This window comes from Macrotis lagotis, chromosome 3, assembly GCF_037893015.1.
Source record: "Macrotis lagotis isolate mMagLag1 chromosome 3, bilby.v1.9.chrom.fasta, whole genome shotgun sequence".
In the NCBI taxonomy this organism is placed as follows: Eukaryota; Metazoa; Chordata; class Mammalia; order Peramelemorphia; family Peramelidae; genus Macrotis; species Macrotis lagotis.
In genome coordinates this window covers 163,095,343-163,116,396 of record NC_133660.1, presented here as the reverse complement: position 1 = coordinate 163,116,396, position 21,054 = coordinate 163,095,343, and the positions used below count along the sequence as shown (strand labels likewise).

Below are 21,054 nucleotides of genomic sequence, written 5' to 3'. Positions count from 1 at the left end.
AGCGATGGTACTAATGAATATATGGACATGAAACCAGGAGTTTCTTATGTGGTCCCAACAAAAGCTGATAAACGGAGATCTGCAAGAGTAGGTGAGTAAATTTCTTGTGGGAGCAAATTCTTAGTGATGAGAACTGGAAGAAAATTTTGGAGAGAATCTATCTCCACTTCCCTCTTTTTATAGATAAGGAAGCACAATATCTAAATAGGTTGAACCACTTGGTCCAGGCAACACAGGTAATTAGGGTCAGCCTACATCCTGCAAATCCAGAACCTTTCCCAACATGGTATCTCACCAATCTATCCCTAGTTCCCTCATTTTATAGATGAGAAAGCTTGATATATAAATAGGCTCAATGATTTTCCCCAGGCAACACAGGTAAGATAAGGAAAGAACAGATCCTGCAAACTTTCTCTTCCATAATGTGGGGTATCCCCAGCAATTTGTTGGAAGGAAGGATTTTGTATGCATTTATCTTGGTTGCTGAATATTCTTACTGGCAATGGGAAAGGGCTGAAGGGGAGTCAAGTTAGATCAGCCCTGCAAAGGTAGATGTTATCTTTCTATGGATAACAACATCTGCATGAATTTGGGGGTTCTCCCCATCTGGGTTCCTCTTTGTTAATCTTGGACATTAAAAGTGAGCCTTTCATCTGAGATATCATAGATAAGATAGTGGATTTTTCTGAGATTAAAATGATTTTACTTCCTTAAAAATAATATTTACAAGTGTTTCTCAGGTTTTCCTGCCTACCTACTCCCCTAAACACATTGTTGGGCCCTCAAACTCTTTTTTTTTTAACCCTGAGTTCTGCCTCTGCCTTCTGGCATTCAACATTGCAGCAGTGACAATATAGGAAGATTAAGTAAATCTCAAGGTCTCATTCAAAGACTTTTTAGAGGTCAAAAGACCCTCCTTGACTCAACTTGAAATTTTTTCCACTTCTAATTGAATAGGTTCCTACATAGAAAGAGATGTGACAACTGCCATTATGGAGGATGATGAATTGGCTTTGGACATTGAAGACCTATTGAGCTTTTCTTATCAGGTTGCAAAGGGCATGAGTTTCCTTGCTTCTAAGAATGTAAGTGGAAGTTGGCTGCAGAAAAGCCACAGTCTTTACAGCTATGAACCACTTTAGGGACCATAGGTAAAGCCTAGGACCCTTTCTCAAAATAGCATTTTAAATGCATAAAATAAGATATAAAGGTATACTGAAATAGTATTTTCAAAAAAATTTTTTAAAGGTCATGGGTCACAGAGTTAAGCAGCCCTGATCTTGAGCCACAGTATATTGGAGAATGTCACCTGGAAGGGTAGTAACCCAGAACAGTTGAGAATTTGTTGTATTTGTTGAAACATCACTCCCTTCTCAGCAATTCTGTTAATCTAAGATGATTTTTCACACCATAATGGAGGGGGTTTCAATCAAGTCTTGTGGTTTTACAAATGATATTTTAATTTCAATTGGTTCATCTCCATTGAAACCTCATGGAAAAATGATCTGGACAGGGTTGTATAAACTGGAAAAGTAAATTATACCTTAGATTAAACATTGCAGAGGCTGAGTGGGTGATGTTTCTTAGTTTAATTTTCAATCACTAGTGAAAATGAAGGAAAGTAAAACTTTTAGGTCATAGCTTTGGAACTGGAAGGATCCTAAGAAATGTGGCACCTGCCCTACCCATTTTACAGATGAAGAAAATGAGACTCAGAGAAATGAGATAGCTTATTCAAAGTCATCCAAGAGATAAGTAGTAAAGGCAGGTTCACACTCAGGTGCTTTTATTCCAAATCAGACATCTTTTCCCCTTGTACCGTGCTGTTTTTGGAGTGTAAGTGTAGTGTTGGAATATGTGGTAATATATGCTCTTTCATACCTTATTAGGAATTTTAAAGTGGATTGAAAACTTCTTGGTGATGGACATTTGGAGGGGTTGGGGGGAGGGAGGTTTGCCAGTCATATCTTGAAGATGAATGAGACTTCTTCATAGAAAGTGTAGAATTCAGTTTTCACATGTACCCTTTGACTTATTGAACTTGTCAAAACTAGGCTGTCCTTAATTGGCGTGTCATCCTGATATTATTTGAAGGTCAAAGTTGTTTCAGGAATCCAATGTTAATGAGAAGGTTTAGTATTAAAAGGGGTCTAGAGGACTCAAGATGAATGATGCTATCCTTCTGCAGAGAAAAAAACTGTTGTTATTTGAATACAGACCAAAGAATGCTATTTTCTTTTCTTTCTTTCTTTCTTTCTTTCTTTCTTTCTTTCTTTCTTTCTTTCTTTCTTTCTTTCTTTCTTTCTTTCTTTCTTTCTTTCCTTCTTTCTTTCTTCCTTCCTTCCTTCCTTCCTTCCTTCCTTCCTTCCTTCCTTCCTTCCTTCCTTCTTCTAATTCTTCTTTCTTCTCTCTCTCTCTCTCTCTCTCTCTCTCTCTCTCTCTCTCTCTCTCTCTCTCTCCCTCCCTCTCTCCCTCCCTCTCTCTCTCTCTCTCACCTAATTCCCATTTCCTCATGGAAATAGCAATATCTAATGTATTTTAAGAGTGTACTAATTTATAGTTGAGTATGTTTGAAAGTCCTAAATCATCATCTGAAAACACAAAATTAACAAACTAAAATGAGGTCTTGAGGTGGTTGAAAGAAAGGGATATCTTTAACAGAGTCCCAGATTCTTTGGGTTTTTAAAAATTAATATGACTGTCCAAGCTCTTCCTTTAGGAATTTATAACAAACATTTATCGAGATATAGACAAAATTAGTTTTCAGTTTTGATTTTTTTTAAACTTTTGCAAAAGTAATTTGCATCACATCCTTCCTTTTCTTTAATAAAAATTGAATGAGAAAAGTCCTAGGGTGGGGAGAAATAGACACTTATTCATTTAGAGAAAAAATGATTTCTGTTAATTAGGGAGCTTAAAAAATATTGATGCTTGCCTTATGTGTTTAACTTTTCGGTATTTAAAAAGAAAAAATTTTCATTTCTTCTGTTATTAAAGATATATAGGAACTAAAAAGCTTAATATCTTCCTCTCTTGACCTAATAGTGTATTCATCGAGACTTGGCAGCCAGAAATATTCTACTTACTCATGGTCGAATAACAAAAATCTGTGATTTTGGCCTGGCCAGAGACATCAAGAATGATTCTAATTATGTGGTCAAAGGAAATGTGAGTGTGTAATCTCTTTTTGAGAGTTGGTTGAAATACTTAAGATTTTTAGATAGAAATGAAAGATTTTGGGAGAATGAATCATTTTGGGGTCTGTTATGTTGCTTTAAAATAAATACATCCTAAACGGAGATTACATGGTGTGGTAAGCATTATTACAACTAACATTCCAATAATAGAATTCCTAATGCTAATTGTGTAATTTTGGGGCTCATGAAGGAAACAAAAATAGGCTTAATTTTCATTGTAGACTGAGATTAGCAAAGAATTTGATTTTGTTGGAGTGTAACAAATGTTGACTTGAAGGTCACAGTGGGAGATATTTTTTTTCCTCAGAGTTGAAAGTGCTCATTATGTGAAAGATAATCCCAAAATTTAGAATATGATAAATCTGGGATTTTAGAACCATTTTATTGCCATTTTGCACCTAAGGAACTAAGTCTAAAAGTAGTTAAAGTGACTTACCCAGGGAGGATTTGAACTTGGATCTTCCTGACTCTGTCCATTACCTTACTAAGTGTTAAAAGAAATGAAAGAAGGAAGGTTAAAGAGTTTCTCTTTTTCAAAAGTATTAAAGTAGTGATGTCAAGGTGACATAGAGCAATAAGAGAAGTTTGCAATTGGAAGCATCTTTGATCGTCATTCTCAGAGGAGGAGTCTGGGGGAACTTGGAACTGAGTCCCTCCCCCTTCTCCCTCACTTCTATTTTATCTCATTTTACAAGCTTCTCTACTCTGTCATTTTGACTCTACTCCCTTACTAGTTTCTTAGAGTTATATTGTTCTTCCCTCACAGGCCCGGCTACCTGTGAAATGGATGGCACCTGAAAGCATCTTCAACTGTGTCTACACCTTTGAAAGTGATGTCTGGTCTTATGGAATATTTCTTTGGGAGCTGTTCTCTCTAGGTAAAATGGCCCCCAAATTGAATCAACTCTATAGTCTCCCTGGGGCTTTATTTTGTGGTGGTTCTCATGGTTTCAGATCAATTCTGACGTGGGCCATGTTTGCTCTTTAGGAAGTAGTCCGTATCCTGGAATGCCTGTGGATTCCAAGTTCTATAAGATGATTAAGGAAGGAGTCCGAATGCTCAGTCCAGAATGTGCACCTCCTGAAATGTGAGGCTTGAGTCCTTGCCCTTCTTTAACATGGAAAAATGTGGGTGGGGAGATTTGGAATAGTTCACACGTTAAAAATGGTACCCTGTTCTGTTTTGTTGTTTGTTGTTGAGTTGTTCAATGTGTCTGACCTCCACTGGGTTTTCTTGACAGAGGTACCGAAGTAGTTTGCCATTTTCTTTTCCATTGGGTTATAACAAGCAGAGATTAAATGACTGATCCACAGTCACAGAGTTATTAAGACTCTGAGGCTAAGCTCAGTTCTTCCTGACTCCTAGTCCAGTGCTCCATGAACTATTCCATTTTATTACAACTGGTCAAATGTCCCTTTTGGTGACCCATTTTTTCAAAGCCACATTTCATCCAAAGATGAAACAAGTTCTCCGGGTATTTTAAATGTACAGTGTTTGACTTTAGACAGACATGATCCAATTTGTTTGATTTAATTAGCACTTCAATCAGACCATCAATAATCATTTATTAAGCAGCTGTTATATGCTGGATTTGTGAACTCTAGAGGGATGTGTGATACATACCTGAAGACAAGGTAAGGGAAGAGGCTGAGCTGCCCTTAATTCAACTGCTGCATTTCTACAGGTATGAGATCATGAAAAGCTGTTGGAATGCAGATCCTTTGCAGAGACCGACCTTCAAACTGATTGTGCAGCTCATTGAGCAGCAACTGTTGGACAGTACTAACCATGTGAGTTTATTCTGATCTTCTGTGATCTGGTCTTCTATGATGACTTTTTTTTTCCTTCTCCTTGGTCTAAGGTATTTCCCCATTCAGACTTTAGAACTGGGGCTATGACTTGTTCAACCTTCTCAGCACCACCAGTGAGTCTTCTCATCTTAGTGGCTTATGTCATAGCACGTTACACACTGAAATCCTCTAGTCTGGCTGCTTTATTTTACAATGGAAGATGATGAGGCCAGAGCAGTGAGGTGACTTGAGTTGGCCATAACCAAAGCTATTGCAAAAATAGTAGATCAGTGCACAGATAGATCCCAGGCTTTTGAAGTCCTAACAAAGTGCCTTTTAACTCTTTTGAGTGATGAGATCCTCCAAACTAGATTAAAATGCACAAAGTCTACGTAAACCTTACTTTTAAGACTGTGAGTTCCAAAATAGGTACTTGCCTTCATTGATAGCAGGATTTTCTTCATCAGAAGTTGTATGTCTCAGTGAGAAATCTTTTGTTTTGTTTTTGTTTTTTGCAAGGCAATGGGGTTAGGTGACTTGCCCAATGTCACACAGCTAGATAATTATTAAGAGTCTGAGGTCAGTTTTAAACTCAGGGTGTCCTAACTCCAGGGCCGGTGCTTTATCCACTGTGCCACCTAACTGCCCCAACCAGTAAAGTTTTGAGTCTTGTCTTCTCTTCCCCTCAACCTACCAAGCCAGGTTTTTGCATCCAGGCTATTCTGAGAAAGGTTTGTTTGTTGATGGTAAGGTTTGCAGACATTTACTCCCTTAAGTATAAGTTCCCCCAAAATAATCCTATCAGAAATCTTTGATTTGGCCATTTTTCTGCCCAGGAGTTCCTAATAAACCAAAAGAACTCTGGAAACATAAGAAAACTTGAAGAGTGACCAAAGCATTTCTTAATGTAATTTATGTTTTGATAATCCTTAAAATATACAACCATTCTAGAGGAAGTGAGAGTGATTTCTGAGTTTGTAATCTATAAGCCCTCCACCTCTGGCCCTTTGCAAGTGACCATGGGGAAATTACTTGACCTTTTTTGAGCTTCAGAGAAAATTGTAGAATTCATCTTTAAAGTCATAGGCAGGTTATAATCTGCATTGGTGAGAGAATTCTCACATCAGGAATTCACACTGACATAATCAGTGTCCTCAGAAATTTATTGCCAAGTTGTATTGTTTAAGAAGCTGAGATAGCCCAGTTAGTTGTATCGGTAATCCTAACAAGAAGCTAAAATAGCCTATTTAGATGTACCTGCAATCCTAATAAGAAGCTGAATTAGCCTGATATCTGTGTTCCTAAAGAGAAGCTGAGATAGCCCAGTTAGATGTAGCTATGCTCCTAATGAGAAGCTGAGATAGCCCAATTAGGGATATCTACACTAATGAGAAACTGAGATAGCCCAGCTAGGTGTATCTGTGTTCCTAAGTTAACTCATGTTGGCTTTGCTCTCTGCAGGTTTACTCCAACATCACAAGCAGCAGCCCCAACCAAGAGAGTCCTGTTGACCATTCTGTGAGAATAAATTCCGTGGGTAGCAGTGCTTCATCCACTCAGCCCTTGCTTGTACATGAAGATGCCTGAAGCAGGAGGAGTTGGGCCCAAAGGAAGATGGGCCAGTTCTTTTGGTTTCCATGAATTTTATTTTATTCATCTACTTGCCACCCAGTCTAGCCCAGTGGATACGTGGCTGTCATTCTGTCCTTTGTGAATACGCTGTCATCCCCGGAATCCACTTCACTCACCACTCCTGTAGCCATCATCCCGATGCAGGGGCAGATGTTGTACATATTCTCAGTAGGGAGCTAGCTCAGAAAAACCCATACAGGGCCTGACTTACAGGAGAGGGAGATTAAATATAACGATCTGGTTGCTATTTGATTATTTTTTCCTTTGTCAGATAATAAATAGAAATCATCGACCCTTTTTGGCCTTTTTTTCATCACATTTGCAGTTAGGGTACAAGAGCAGAGGCCCTGGTGTTGGCCCTTTTTTTTCCCTTGCCCATCAGTGCTCCTTAGAGACATCCTAACCAAGCAACTTGTAAGAAGAGGAGGGAAGGCATACTGTGTTAGAGGAATTCTCCAAAATACCTCCTCACTTCTATGAAAACTAGGTTTTTCATATAAGGAAGGTTCTTGAACCCTAGGGGAAAAAAAGCCTTGCAAATTTCCCATATGGACCATGAAGAAGGGCATCCCAACCACTGCCTAAGCTTTCCCTCCTGTCCTTGGAGCTTGTTTTTTTGAGAAATATATACTTTTTTTTGTTTTGGGTTTTTTTCCTACAAGGCAATAGGGTAAGTGACTTGTCCAAGGTCACACAGCTAGATAGCTATTAAGTGTTTGAGGCCGGATTTGAACTCAGGTCCTCCTGACTTCAGGCGGTGCTCTATCCACTGGGCCACCTAGCTGCCCCTTGGGCTTGTTTTAATAGTGACGGCTTGGGCAAAGTTGTGGACCAGGTGGATCAGCAGTGGCAGTGCATAGCTAGCACTTAGGTTCCTAAAGAAATTGCTTGAGTCTAATGGGAAGAACTTCACCCTTTTGCTTTCCTGCATAACCGTGGAGCCTCCCCAGGGTCAGGGCTCTCTGATGAGAGTAGAAGCCACACAGACAGTTAGATGACATCTTTTTTGTTGTTGTTGTTGTCTTTTATAAAGAAAGAAAGCACAGTCCTAGGAGTCTCTTTTTAAACCTGTTGACTTGCTGTACAGATTTCCCATAAACAGCCTGCGAATCCTCAATTGCAATATCTACCTACATATCTATTGCATGATATCCGTGGGCATGAGAGAGCGAGCTATTTCATATGGATCTTTAATGTAGCAGGAAAACAAATTTAGATTCAGCCTCCTTTATAGGCATGCCCTGGACCTTGGGCCAGTATATATTATATATAAAGATGTATGTATGTGTTTGTGTGTATGTATAGATAATCTATTTTGAGGATGAACCAGCCCTGTGTCCAAGAGGCTACTCAGGTGCCCATAGAGCATCCTCCGCTTCCCTCCAAAGTCTTGTCTTTGTTTCTCTTGCTTCATCCGTTCCCAGTAGATTATTACCCAAAGCACGGAGAGAAGAGAATCTAAAGTACCTATTTACAACCCTCTTGCACTTGAGGCTCTCTATTAGTTATAAATTCAACATTCCAATACCAGCCTCTGGGTCCCACTGAACTGGTAAGAATTGTATTTAAATTTTACCTTTTTGTTTCTCACACAGATAATGGATTTTGCTATTGTACCCACATTCCAGTAAATTTCATAGCCACTAAGTTCAAATAACTATTAAGGGAATATGGGACAGGTTTTAAGCAAGAATTCCAATTTATCTCCTTCACATTCCTTCTTCCCTTCCCCATTCCCCATTCCTTCAACTTTGCTTCCTGCCAGATAATCTGATAGGAAGATAATCATTTGCACTGGATTTGCCTATGCCCTTTCTAAAAGTTGTAGACTTCTTTGTGGGGGAGGGGGGATTGTTAATGCAGATGGATTGCTACCCTGGAGCTTATTCTCATAACCAGAACCTTCCTTCCCATAGCATCAGCTTTTATTATATTAGTTATGGTAGAAAAAAAAAGCAGTTGCTAATTGTAGATATCCTAGGTACTTCAGGTCAGGGGCACTTCACTGAAAGTTTTGTCTCAGATATCCTTGAAAGGTTATATTTTTATAATTTTTTTTTAATTTTTAAATCAAAAATTACTTTGCAGTGGCTGGATGTTTAAAATTGTTTTGTGGTGTTTTATGTAAATATTGAGATGTAGCAATAATGTCTTTTGAATATTCCCGAATCCTTAAGTCCTTAAAAATATTTTTTTATATATATAAATACAGTATGTATAAATATGTAAGTGGTGCAAGTTTAAAGTATATTGTTCTGTGTTTTTGTTTTTGTTCTTTTGTTTTGGTTACATTGCTCAGTTGACAGTTTTGAAGAATTCTAATAAAAATATGTAAATATATGTCAGTAAACTGTGTTGTCTTTCTTTTTTTTTTTTACTTTTGTGTATTGGACACAATCAAAGAATTGGAAGACCAGAATTACCAAGTTGCCCACACACCCTATGTAATTATGTAACTGGGGGAGTCAGAAAAAGCATAAAATCTCAGAATTGGCAATAGCTTCGGAGGTCATCTTGTCTGAACCAGACTAGAACATGAATTCCTTTTATAGTGTACACAAGAAATGATCAGGAAGCATTTTCTAACAAAATTAGAGTGAGGAGTGTTCCAGCCTGTTCCATTTTTGGACAATGTAAAAGTTTTTCCTTCTATTTAGCTAAAATCTGTCACTTCACCCCGTGTTCTTAATTCTTCCTAGTAAGGACAAGCAGAATCTTCAACCTGAAAGCTTTTCAAATAATTGAAGGTAGAAGATCATTCCTCTCTAATAGTTCTTCAGGCTAGAAAGCCTCACTTCTCAAAATTGTAATCTTTGGAATCCTGGGGGATAAAAACTATTTTCCTAATAATTAGTGTTACATACTCATCTCCTTTTTCTTTTTTAAAGTTTTAATTAATTTTAAATTTTACATTTCCCCCTAATCTCGCTTCCTTCCCCCCACACCCCCACAGAAGGCATTTTGTTAGTCTTTACATTGTTTCCATGGTATATATTGATCTCAGTTGAATGTGATGAGAGAGAAATCATATCCTTAAGGAAGAAAAATAAAGTATAAGACAACAAAATTACATAATAAGAAATTTTTTTTAAAAAAATTAAAGGTAATAGTCTGATCTTTTTTTTATTTTTTATTTTAGATTTTTCAGGGCAATGGGGTTAAGTGACTTGCCCAAGGTCACATGGCTAGGTAATTATTAAGTGTCTGAGGTCGGATTTGAACCCAGGTACTCCTGATTCCAAGGCCGGTGCCCTATTCACTGTGCCACCTAGCTGCCCCCATCTTTGATCTTTATTCAAACTCCATGGTTCTTTCTCTGGATACAGATGGTATTCTCCACTGCAGACAGCCCCAAAACTGTCCTGGTTGTTGCACTGATGGAATGAGTAAGTCCATCAAGGTTGAACATCACTCCCATGTTGCTGTTAAGGTGTACAGTGTTTTTCTGGTTCTGCTCATCTCAGCATCAGTTCATGCAAATCCTTCCAGGCTTCCCTGAATTCCCATCCCTCCTGGTTTCTAATAGAACAATAAGTGTTCCATAACATTACATATACCACAATTTGTCCAGCCATTCCCTAATTGATGGACATTCACTCAATTTCCAATTCTTTGCCACCACAAATACGGCTGGTATGAATATTTTTGCATAAGTATCCATTTTCTTTTTATAAGTTATCTCTATAGCACCAGATTTTCTTCATTTACTTCAACTAAATATATATCACAACAGATTAAATGCAAAAAAGATATCAGAGAATCTAGCTGTCTTCTATTTAGTATTTTATCTTTGCCCGTTTACATGTAAACAATTTTAAAGTTCATTATTAAAACTTTGTGCTCCAAATTCTTTCTTCCTCCCCTTTCTCCTTATTGAAAAGGCAAAAAATTCTATATAGGTTATATATGTATAGTTATATATATAGAATATATAGTATATTTTATTATATAATACATGTTTATAATAGTCATGTAGAAGAAAATGGACTCTCCCCCCCCCCAAAAAAAAGGAAAAACCAAGAAAGTAAAAAAGTGTTTTCAATCTGTATTCAGACACCACTTCTTCCTCTAGGGATGAATAGTTTGTTGTTTTTTCCATAAGGCCTTCAGAGTTGTCCTAGTATTTGCTGAGAATAGCTAGGTCATTTACAACTGCTCATCTTACAATATTACATTTCCTTTATACACTACACATTTTGCTTTGCATCAGCTCATGGAAGTTTTTACAGGTTTTTCTAGGAGCAGCTGACTCATTTGCTCAGCTGTCTTTTATTAAACCAGAAGTTAAAAATTTTTCCAAAAATATCTCAAACATTGCCACTTGTCTCATTAATTTTATTTTGTTAATAAAATATGGTTATTCATAAAACATTGTTAGTGTGTAATGGAATTATTTTTAAATGAATAAATACATATTTTAAAATTTTATTAGTTTCATTTCTGACATGAAAAATAAACATCTAAACAAAAGTTCTTTGGGCTTCTCAATTTTTAAGAGATGCAAAAGGGTCCCATGACAGAATTTTGGGAGAGATGTGTTCATCATCAAAATCACAGGGCAATCTCTAATTTACCAATATCCTCTGGTCCTTCTAAATAGGAATGTCACTGGTTGGCCTCTCACTGACACTAATCTCCTTACCAGTCATGACCTATTGGGGAACTCTGAGGAGGGGAACTGGGTTGGGAAGGTACACTAACAAAATTAAATGGAAGTTTTCTACAATAAGTTCAAAAATTCCATGGAGGAGCAGGACTAAAGCTGCCTTGCCCTTGATTTTCAGCATGAATGGACATAAAGACTGGGCTTCAAAGTTCAAACTTCTGGGGTTTAAGGCAGGAGCTGTTAGTAACATAGGAATGGATATTGGCTAGTGGTGGCAAAAGCAGGGCTTTACAGATTCCCTTTGTTGATCTCTTTTACCTGGTTTCTTCCCAGCCTATTCCTATTCTTTCTAGGATTCACCAGTGTTCACTTATGCTTAGGGAACAATGAACTGGGTTTACACTGAGGAAGCACTAGTTTTTATTATATTTAGTTTTTTGGTGGGATAACCTAGGAAACATGATAAAGTGGTTATATATGATAATATATATTATATGATAAAGCATATATTATATGCTATATATAAAGCATTATATATACATATATATATATACACACACACACACACATATATATATACATATATATATATATATATATATATATATATATATATTACAATAAAGCTGGCCAAGGATGGTGAGTCCAGGTGATTTGAAGGAAAAAGATGAAAAATACTCCCCCCATCAAAACTCTAAGTGCTTCTTCAACATCATATTGGTAAGCAATTAAGTCAGAATTAGAAGGCAGCTTGAGGAGTTTTATGACAGTTTTCTATGAGTGAAAAAAATTACCCAAAAAGTTAAGACATTAGGACATGGTGGAGTAAGTTTCTGCCACCTGGTCTTTGGTGACAAAAAATACTTTCCCCCCCCCTTTTATATTAACATCTCCATTGCCTCCCTCTTCATTCATCTTACCTTTCTCAATATAGTTAAGTCTTCCAACTAGTCTAGAGTTTTAGGCTGTTAGGACTGTTATTTCCTCACTATTTTGTGGCTATGACATCCTGTGACCCAGAGTTACTGTCCAAGAACTGGAGTTGAAAAAATGGAATGTTCTGCCAGACTCAAACCATGAGTCCCACTCAACCTTGACCCTATTAAGAATTTGTTAAGCACATAGAATAGCATTTCTTATGAACTTATTTTTATATTGTAGAGTATTTTTCTGTTATATTTTCCAGAAGTATCCATTGAAAAGAACAGAAAGGGTGAATGTGAATTCTAGTATGGGGGTGTTTGGGAAATCTCTTCATTCCCAAACATCCCACTTCCCCAAGGGAAAATAATTTAATTTAATCAGTTTCAAAATCTTGTGGCTCTCCCTCCATGATGCTTGTGGTATCAATTATCTCTACTCAGCTGACCACCACCCTAGATCAAGGTCTCATTATTTCTCCCCTGAACCTTTGAATTAAATGTACTAAATGTCTTCCCTGGTTTGAATCCATCTCATCTCCAACCTTGCCTCTACACAGTTGCCAAAATTATATTCCTAAATCACAAATCTCACCATATCACCCTCAATATACTACAATAGCTTCATGTAGCAACTAGACTTAATAAAGACACTTGTTTAGCATTTAATCTCCTCTACAATCTGGACCCAATAAGCTTTCAAGGCTTATTGGCTATAACTTTCCCTAATGTATTCTAAGGTCCAGCCAAAGTGGCCACACTAACCTTTACAAAATAATTCCAACTTCTGTTTCCTTCTCTTTACCTGGAATCCTCCCCCAACCTCTGCCTCTTCAAACCCTAGCATCCTAAGAGGGCCAGGGTGAAGGCTTTATCTTAACAAGAGACATTTGCTCATTTCTCCCTAATTGCCAATATCTCTTCCCAAGGTATTACAAATATTTGTGGACATATTATATTTTGACAGAATATTAAGTTTTTGAGAGCAGTATAGATCCCTAGACTGTGTCTGTACTAATTGATCTAAGTCCATGAAAACCCAAGGGAACTGACTCCCTAGAAAAAGGCTATATCATCATGGACTGATAGAGTTAAGGATGTGCTGTATGGACTTTCTTTTAGTCTCAGAATGATTTAAAGACAGAAACTAGCACAAAATAGTGAGAAAAAAAATCCCTGGATACAATGAGTCAAATAAAACCTTGGACTAAAAGGGGTCAGTACAGGTTTTGATACTTCTAATTGGCAGCACTTTCCTAGGTAGAGTCAATTTAATTAGTAAGCAGTTGCTTACTTAATGTGATTTGAGTTTTTATATCCTCCCTCTAGTCCTAAATCCCTTTCAACCAGGTGTCACAGTACTTGAAATTCCACCACTTAAGATAATTCCAGAGTCACAGAATTTTTAGACTTCTAATCTGTGCTCATTATGTTTCATATGTTTACATTAAGAAATCTCTCTAAAGAGGTAAAAATATATTATGGAACTGGTGCTTCGTGTAATACCATTTCCATGAACGTGACAAACTTCTTCCCCACTTGCTAACATACACAAGCAGCCCATGATCATCTACACAAGTTGAATTTTTACCATACTTTTTATAGTGTTTTAAGGTTTACATTATACTTCCCCTTCAACAATTCTGTGACAGGTAAGTAGTGTAAATATAAGCTCCATTTTCCAATTTAGGAAATAGATTCTGAAAAGTTAAAAAGTCTGCCTATAATAACACAGTTGATAGGAGTGGGGGGGGGAACCTAACCCATATTGACTATCTGAATCTTAGACACTACTCTTTTAATGCTACTCTATCATCCATACTGCTCTAATTCCCCCAATGAATATGTGGGGGCAGCTAGGTGGCACAGTGGATAGAGCACTGGCCCTGGAGTCAGGAGAACCTGAGTTCAAATCCAGCCTCAGATACTTAATAATTACCTAGTTGTGTGGCCTCGGGCAAGCCACTTAACCCCATTGCCTTGCAAAAACCTAAAGAAAATAAAAAATACTTGTACTCATGTTTTGGGATCCTCATAGAGTCAATTTGACTGTATATTCTCTCAGAATTCTAGGGTTAGATAACCTCGAAGGTCTGGTTTTATAGAAGTGTTACTGATGAGCCCTCAACCATATGCTTTCCATTAATGGTCAGATTAGTCTCAATGAGCTTTTGACAAAGGTATATACTAAGATATAATAAAAAAAAAGTTGTTAAAACATTTTCCCCTTCCCCCCCAAAGTTAAGGCACATTTAAGTATACAGAGATACACGGAGAGGATGTGCTCAAATTTTAAGTACAATGAGCATAAAATACTTGTGGCAAAGAAGTAACTCATGCTCTCTACTGCTTTGTGTCCTGAAGTTCTTTTTGGTGTGTCTGGGCAGCATTCTTTGATGAAAAGAGTCACATTCTTCTTGGCAGTAATTCCTCCTAAATTCATCTGTCCTCCGTGGGTCACTCTGTTCTACTATACCAATGATCCCAACTAGATGAAATCTAGACTGGCCCAGTCTAAGATCAGTTGAGTAGGGGGAAGGAGAAACAGAAAGAAAAATCTTTCCTCCCAAGGTTGATTCCTTTGTGGAGACTTAGGGCCAGCTGGAACTGTCTCAAGTAATAAATTTGTATTGTTCCATCACTGATTACTTTCTGATTGGCTCATCATTGGATTGGCTTCTGTTTCCATATTTAGACCCAGAGGTATGATTGTTTTAGGTAATCATAAGATGCTTCCTACCACAATCCTCTCAAATTAATTAATGCCCTGATCCTATTGTGGTGAGGTTATAAGAAAATGTCTTCACACCCAGTTTATTCTGTTGATTGATTGAATTGAAATGCCTGTCTTTCTATAATTGCATTGATTGAGGTGGGGTTAAAACTCCTAAACTCTTAAACCACAATTTGCTAATCATTTCCAAATTGATGGCAACCCATTTTCCCCTACTTTTTTTTTGTTACCATGAAAAGTTGTGCAATAAGTTTTATAAAGAATACTATCTAATCTTTTTTTAATTAAAAAGGGTTTTATTGATTAAATGGACAAATCTCTAGTTCTCTAGAAAATTAAAATGTCCAGAATGATTTATTCCCTGAGAATTCCAGATAGTCAAGTTGTCCTGGATGCTGAACCCCACAAAACATCCCCCAATCCAATACCAATTCTGTGTAATCCAATTCTCAAGTTTAGTAGTCAAATCATATTACAGAATTCTCTAATTCATTCTTAATTGCTTTCTGAAATAAACAAATTAACTGAGGTTTAATGTGTTACCACAAAAAGATGAATCTTATGTAGACTAACATGGAAGATGAATTTACTAAGTTCAGTTATGGATCCCTAATGATTCAAGAGATTTAGAACTAGGTATATGCCTTGGAGAGATTGATATCTGCTCTCCCCTAGTACAGTACTACCATTTGCAAAGTTGGGAGAGAGACCTACACTTGATGTCTTTGGTCTTTTCCATTCTCTCCACAATGTTATGGCAAATCTCATGTTCTAGGCAAGACCCACTGTTAACTTGACTCATGCAAGTGAACCTCATATAGTCTTGTGCACCAGAAGTTCACATGCCACTAATCAATGACAGCTGAGATGCAAAGGCAGTTGTTTGAAGGAGGTCAAATGTTAATCAAGCCAAAGAAATGCCCCAAGTCCATAGACACTGAACTTTTTAAAAGTATATATGGCGATGAGAATCTTTCATAAAAGTCTTAGTCTGATGCCTCAGTATGGCGTGGAAATGTCACAAATTTCCAAAGACTATTTCAGTGGAGTTCATGCTATGGTAAGTTCCAACTTGGAAATACTGTGAGAAAAACATTCCACAGGCTGGACAATTCAGCTTGTTAAGTTTGCGATCCCATTTTTAACAAGATTTTATTTCTGGGGCAGCTAGGTGGCACAGTGGATAGAGAACTGACTCTAGAATAAGGAGAACATGAGTTTAAATCAGGCCTCAGATACTTATTAACTGTGTGACCCTTGACAAGTCATAATCCCCATTGCTTCCCTCCCTCCAAATGAATAAAACCCCTTTAATTCTAACCCATCCTACTATTTGCTTCTATTTTATGGGTGAATTTAACACAATGATGTTAGCATTTATGATTATTAATTACATACATCTTCTATTTTCATATACTTTTTATTTTTTAACATCCTTTTCCCTGTTTACAAAGAAGAAAAGTGAGAAATGAGCATACACAGCATTAGCGATCTGTTTGATGTAATCTATTTATGCATCTTGCTCCTCTTTCATTTTCTTCACCCTGACACCAATCACTAGTTCTTACCATCTTTATTTTCTAACTTCCTTTATGATTTATTCTCCAAAGTTAGCTTTATTTTGCTTGTAATAATCCCTTCTTAAATCTGTCTTCTCCCACCTTCCTATTTGTTTGCCTGAGTTGTGTATATTTCTACACTTAAGTGTGCTTTCTGTCCCCCTTGACCATTTCTAAAAGAGGGTTCAAGTGATGTGTTCCCCCTCACCATTTCCTCCTTGTTTATATAATCTTCTATTTGCACACCTAGATTATGAGTATTACCCAATCTCATGTTCTTTCTTGGTCTCTGTTTTCCCAACATTCTACAGGTAGTAGTGAGTAAGTGAAGAGGCAAAAATAAACCCAGGTCTTCTGACTTCAGAAAAAAACAGTTCCCCCCCCCCCCCCACCATATCATACTAACAATTTTGTTTTACAAACACATCAACTTTGGGAGAATATTTCAATCTATTCCACTCACCATATCTTTTTTTCATTGACAACAGAGTCATCTAGTCTTTTGTTCCTTTTAAAATCAGGGTGTTCCATGATTCATAGTCTCGAAGTTAGAATGCCCACCTTTGCAACATTTCCTGAATATTACCTTCTTCTCTTCTCTGACATGGCCACCACTTGTACCCAGCCTCATTGCCTCACTTTGGACTATTTCACTAGCTGCCTGCCACAAATCTCCATCTTCCACTCAGTCAATACAGTGATTTTTTCTGTAACAGAGGTACAGTCATGATAACCCACTTCTGCCACCAACACTCACACTCAAAAAACCCCAGTAATCACCCCCAGGTTCACATAAAAAATACTGTGTCATATTAAGCCTTCTATAACCAGCCCCCTCCTACCTTTCCAGTCTTCTTACACCTTTCTCCATGGTCTTCACCCAATGACCCTGATCACCTGGCTGTTTCAGAAAGAAGACACTCCACTCAAAACTCCCAAGGCATTTTTCTCTGTCCTCGTGCTTGTTTCTCTCCCTCCTCAATTTCATCTCTTGACTTCCATGGCTTTCATTAAGTTCCAATTAAAATCAAGTATTCTACAAGAAGCCTTTCTCAACTTCTAATTCTAGTGATTTCCTTCTCTCAATTATTTTCTATTTATCTTGTATATAGTTTTTTGCATAAATTTGTTTATTAGTCATCTGCTCTATGATATTGTAAGATCCTCAAAGGTAGCAACTGTTTCTTGCTCTTTTTATGGTATCCCCAGGGTTTATTACAGTACCTAACATATAGTAGATGCTTAATAAATGTTGATTGATCAGTTACTGCAGAAAAAATTGATATTAAAGAGATGGACTTTCTCAATAGGGAGCAACAGGTGGTCATTGAAAGCACTGAACAATTCTCTACATTGATGAGGCTCCTTGTCCTCCTTCAATTCATATGTGAGCCCAGTTCATTTTCCAGTGTAAAATACCTATCTACATATACATGCATACTCGGCAGACTATCTATGTGTTGTATAATCTGGGCAATATATAATTTTAATTCACTTTTCAAATATGGATGGAAGAAAGAAAATCAGTACTGCCTCTTTTATTTACTAGGTGCATGATCCTCTAGGAAGATCATTTGTCTCAATTTCTTCATCTGTAAAATGGAGATAATATAGCTTGTACTACTTACTGTTCAGTAAACCTTATTTACTCTCAGAGGAAGACACTTTTTAATGGAATCTAGATAACAAAGAGACCTGAAACGAATTAATGATGGATGGAAAAATAAACCCTCACAAATAAAGAGGTGGACTACAGTAAAAGAGTGATGTTTGGGCATTTCTAAGTGAGAGTCCAAAGTAATTTGTGTAATGACATCTACAAACAGGGACATTGGGGGAAAATGATGCTAGCAGGGACACTATTGAGGGAGAAATGAATTGACTATTCAGTTTTTTTGGTAAGGGAGTGAGGAATTTAGTGGTGATCTGGAAAGGATAGGGGAGAGCAAGTTAGAAGACATGGGAGAGGGTCCTAGGGAGATGTAGCATAGGCTCCTCCTAGTTGCTGACCTCATTGAGTAGGATAATATAGAGAAAACTGAAAGTGGAACCTTCTCAGTCCTTCTTTGCCTCTTCTTTTTCATCACTCAATCTTTTAAAAGTTCCCTCCCAACCTAAAAAAGTCATTTTGTAGTAACATCAACAGTTTATTATGAGCTAAGCACAGAGCAAAGTCACAAATACCACATAATCATTTGTGCTATTGGCCATTTATAACATTCCTAAGGAACAGTCTGTGCTGACATTGCTTCATCTAACTTCATTATGTTTCCATAGAACTCGTTAAGAATATTAGGTGGGATATGTCTGTCATAGTAGCATATTTTCACTTCTTAGAACATTTTCCATATCTGTATTTTATTCAGGTTATCAGCCTTACTTTAGTAAAACACTGACCTAAGGGCTGAGAGACAGAGGAAGACAAAAATATGGCTCCCACCCTCCAAAAGCTCATGTTCTAAAGGGGGAAGCAACATATAAATTATGTGCATATATATTTGTGTGTATATGTATGAATGTAGCATGCCATTTGTGCCCACCTATACATATGGATATACAAACAGGTATGTATGTGTGTAAATAAAATGTGTGTTTATATACATGCATATATTTGTGTGTCTAAGATATCTACCAAGTAGATGGAAATTAAACTTAGAGGAAAGGCACAAGCAGTGGGGAGAACCAGCACAGGTCTCCTTTAGAAGGAAGGAGTTTAACTGAGTCTTGAAGGAATCCAGGCAAACAGTTAGGAAGAGACGTGGAGGGAGACAAAGATCAAGAAAAGTTCTGTTTGATTGTTAAGTGCACGAAGGAACTACTATCATGTATCTGACCAGATTGTAAGGGGCTTTGAAAGCCTACCAGGACATGTATATTGGATCTTGGAGGTAATTCAAAATCACTAGAGTTTACTGAGTGAGGGAGGGGAGCAGGGAGACCTACACTTTAGAATATTTACTTTCACAGATGAGACTTCACTCAAGGAAAAAAAGTCCATCCTCTGATAAATTAGAATAGGGAGGGTCTTCAGGCAGGGGAGACCAATCAAAGATCTTAGAGGTGAGATTTTTGAGGACCTATCCTAGGTGTATGTGAAAATAAGAGAAACCCACAAGAGACATGAAGGTGGAAATCCCTATGGACTGAAACCACACATAGTCATGGAGAGGACTATCCACCCTACTGATCCACTCTTACCTAGAAAATTAAAATCAAAAGTTCTAATGAGCCCATATTTAGACCTTGCCCAGCAAGTGCCCTCTTCTTCAGTTGACATTAAAAAAAAACCCTTGGTGTCATATGTAACTTTTAGTATTATGGCTTTGCATTGGCAAGGCTTTTGCTTCCCCAGGCAATACAGAGAAAAGCAGCCAAATGGCCTATCCTACTGAGGCCCTGGATGGATAAACAGGGAATACACAGAAAAGAATCACTGACTCAATGAAATAAGAGATTAATGACTAGCTCAGTCACTAAGAGAAGTTCTACTAAAGGAAATCAGGACAGACTTGATGGAAATCAGACAGAAGATCCTATGAAAACAGATAGTAAGACTTTTTTTTTCCCCACTCTCTTCTTACTTGATTTTCATGGTAGTCTGCATCAATGAGAGAAGACAAGATGTGTTGACTGTGGCAAATGATTGTGCTTTCTGCAGTTAAAGATGCCTGTGTGGAGGAGAGGGAGGTGAGGGTTGAATTAGTAAAGTTTAGTCTTCATCATGCATCTGGCATTTTACTGAATCGCTTAGTTCAACCAAGATTTATAAAATAAACATTTGCTAAATTTGAATTTTTTGGTGTGAGGTGGTAAGGAAATCAGGATTAAGCAACTTGTCCAGAGCCACATAGCTAACAATTTTCAGAACACTGGATTTGAACTCAGGTCCTCCTGACTCCAGGACCAATTCACTATCCACTGTACCACCTAGCTACCCTATCATTATAGAATTGTTAAAAAATACATAATCCAATCTCATCTTGCCCTCAATCAGATGTCATTTAGCAGCATGAGATCTTGGATATTTTTATATAGTTACATATTCTTTTATATATTCATTATATATTCTTCATTTGTAATATGATAACAACAACTCTGGCCCCAAGAAAATATTTACAGTGTAAAAGTAGACTTTGGCTACTCTTCATTTCAATTTTTATTGGCAGATTGGAGCCTCAAATCAAGACTGCTGCTTGTCTTCTTGGAGTGTAGGGGTGACTTAGAGGGGTTGGGAGCATCTTTGTAATGCTATGACCTCCCCAGTCTGCTTCCTCTCTTGACTATCAATGAAATCACTAGCTTTGAGGGGAGGAGTACTTTAGCATAGAGGTATAGTAAAAACAATTGTTTCAGAAAATCCCCAAAGACTGTGACATATTTTCCCATCAGTGCATACAGAGTCCATGGTAAACTGGGCTCAAGTGGCAAAGGGATAAATCTCAGCTCCTGGAGACTGGAAGTATTTTTTTCCCTTTCATGGTGGGGTAACTCATAAAGTTCTTCTTTCATGTGGTGTAGTTATTCCACTATATTTCTTCATGTCTAGTTGTCTTCACCCCTGATGGAGACACTGCCAAAAGTTGGTCAAGGGATGAAGTTGGGAAGTCAGTGGGAA

General features: G+C 37.4%; 1 protein-coding gene across 1 annotated transcript in view; it reads left to right on the top strand.

Annotated features, from left to right (window-relative positions):
• KIT (KIT proto-oncogene, receptor tyrosine kinase) overlaps positions 1-8,927 on the top strand; it is a 198,920-nt gene extending 189,993 nt beyond the window's left edge. The window contains exons 17-23 of the mRNA XM_074231582.1: positions 3-91; positions 958-1,085; positions 3,046-3,168; positions 3,964-4,075; positions 4,186-4,285; positions 4,883-4,988; positions 6,450-8,927. Of these exons, the coding sequence (XP_074087683.1) occupies positions 3-91; positions 958-1,085; positions 3,046-3,168; positions 3,964-4,075; positions 4,186-4,285; positions 4,883-4,988; positions 6,450-6,575 (784 nt within the window). The 3' untranslated portion in view covers positions 6,576-8,927. The remainder of the gene's footprint in view (positions 1-2; positions 92-957; positions 1,086-3,045; positions 3,169-3,963; positions 4,076-4,185; positions 4,286-4,882; positions 4,989-6,449) is intronic.
• Positions 8,928-21,054: the final 12,127 nt, after the last annotated feature.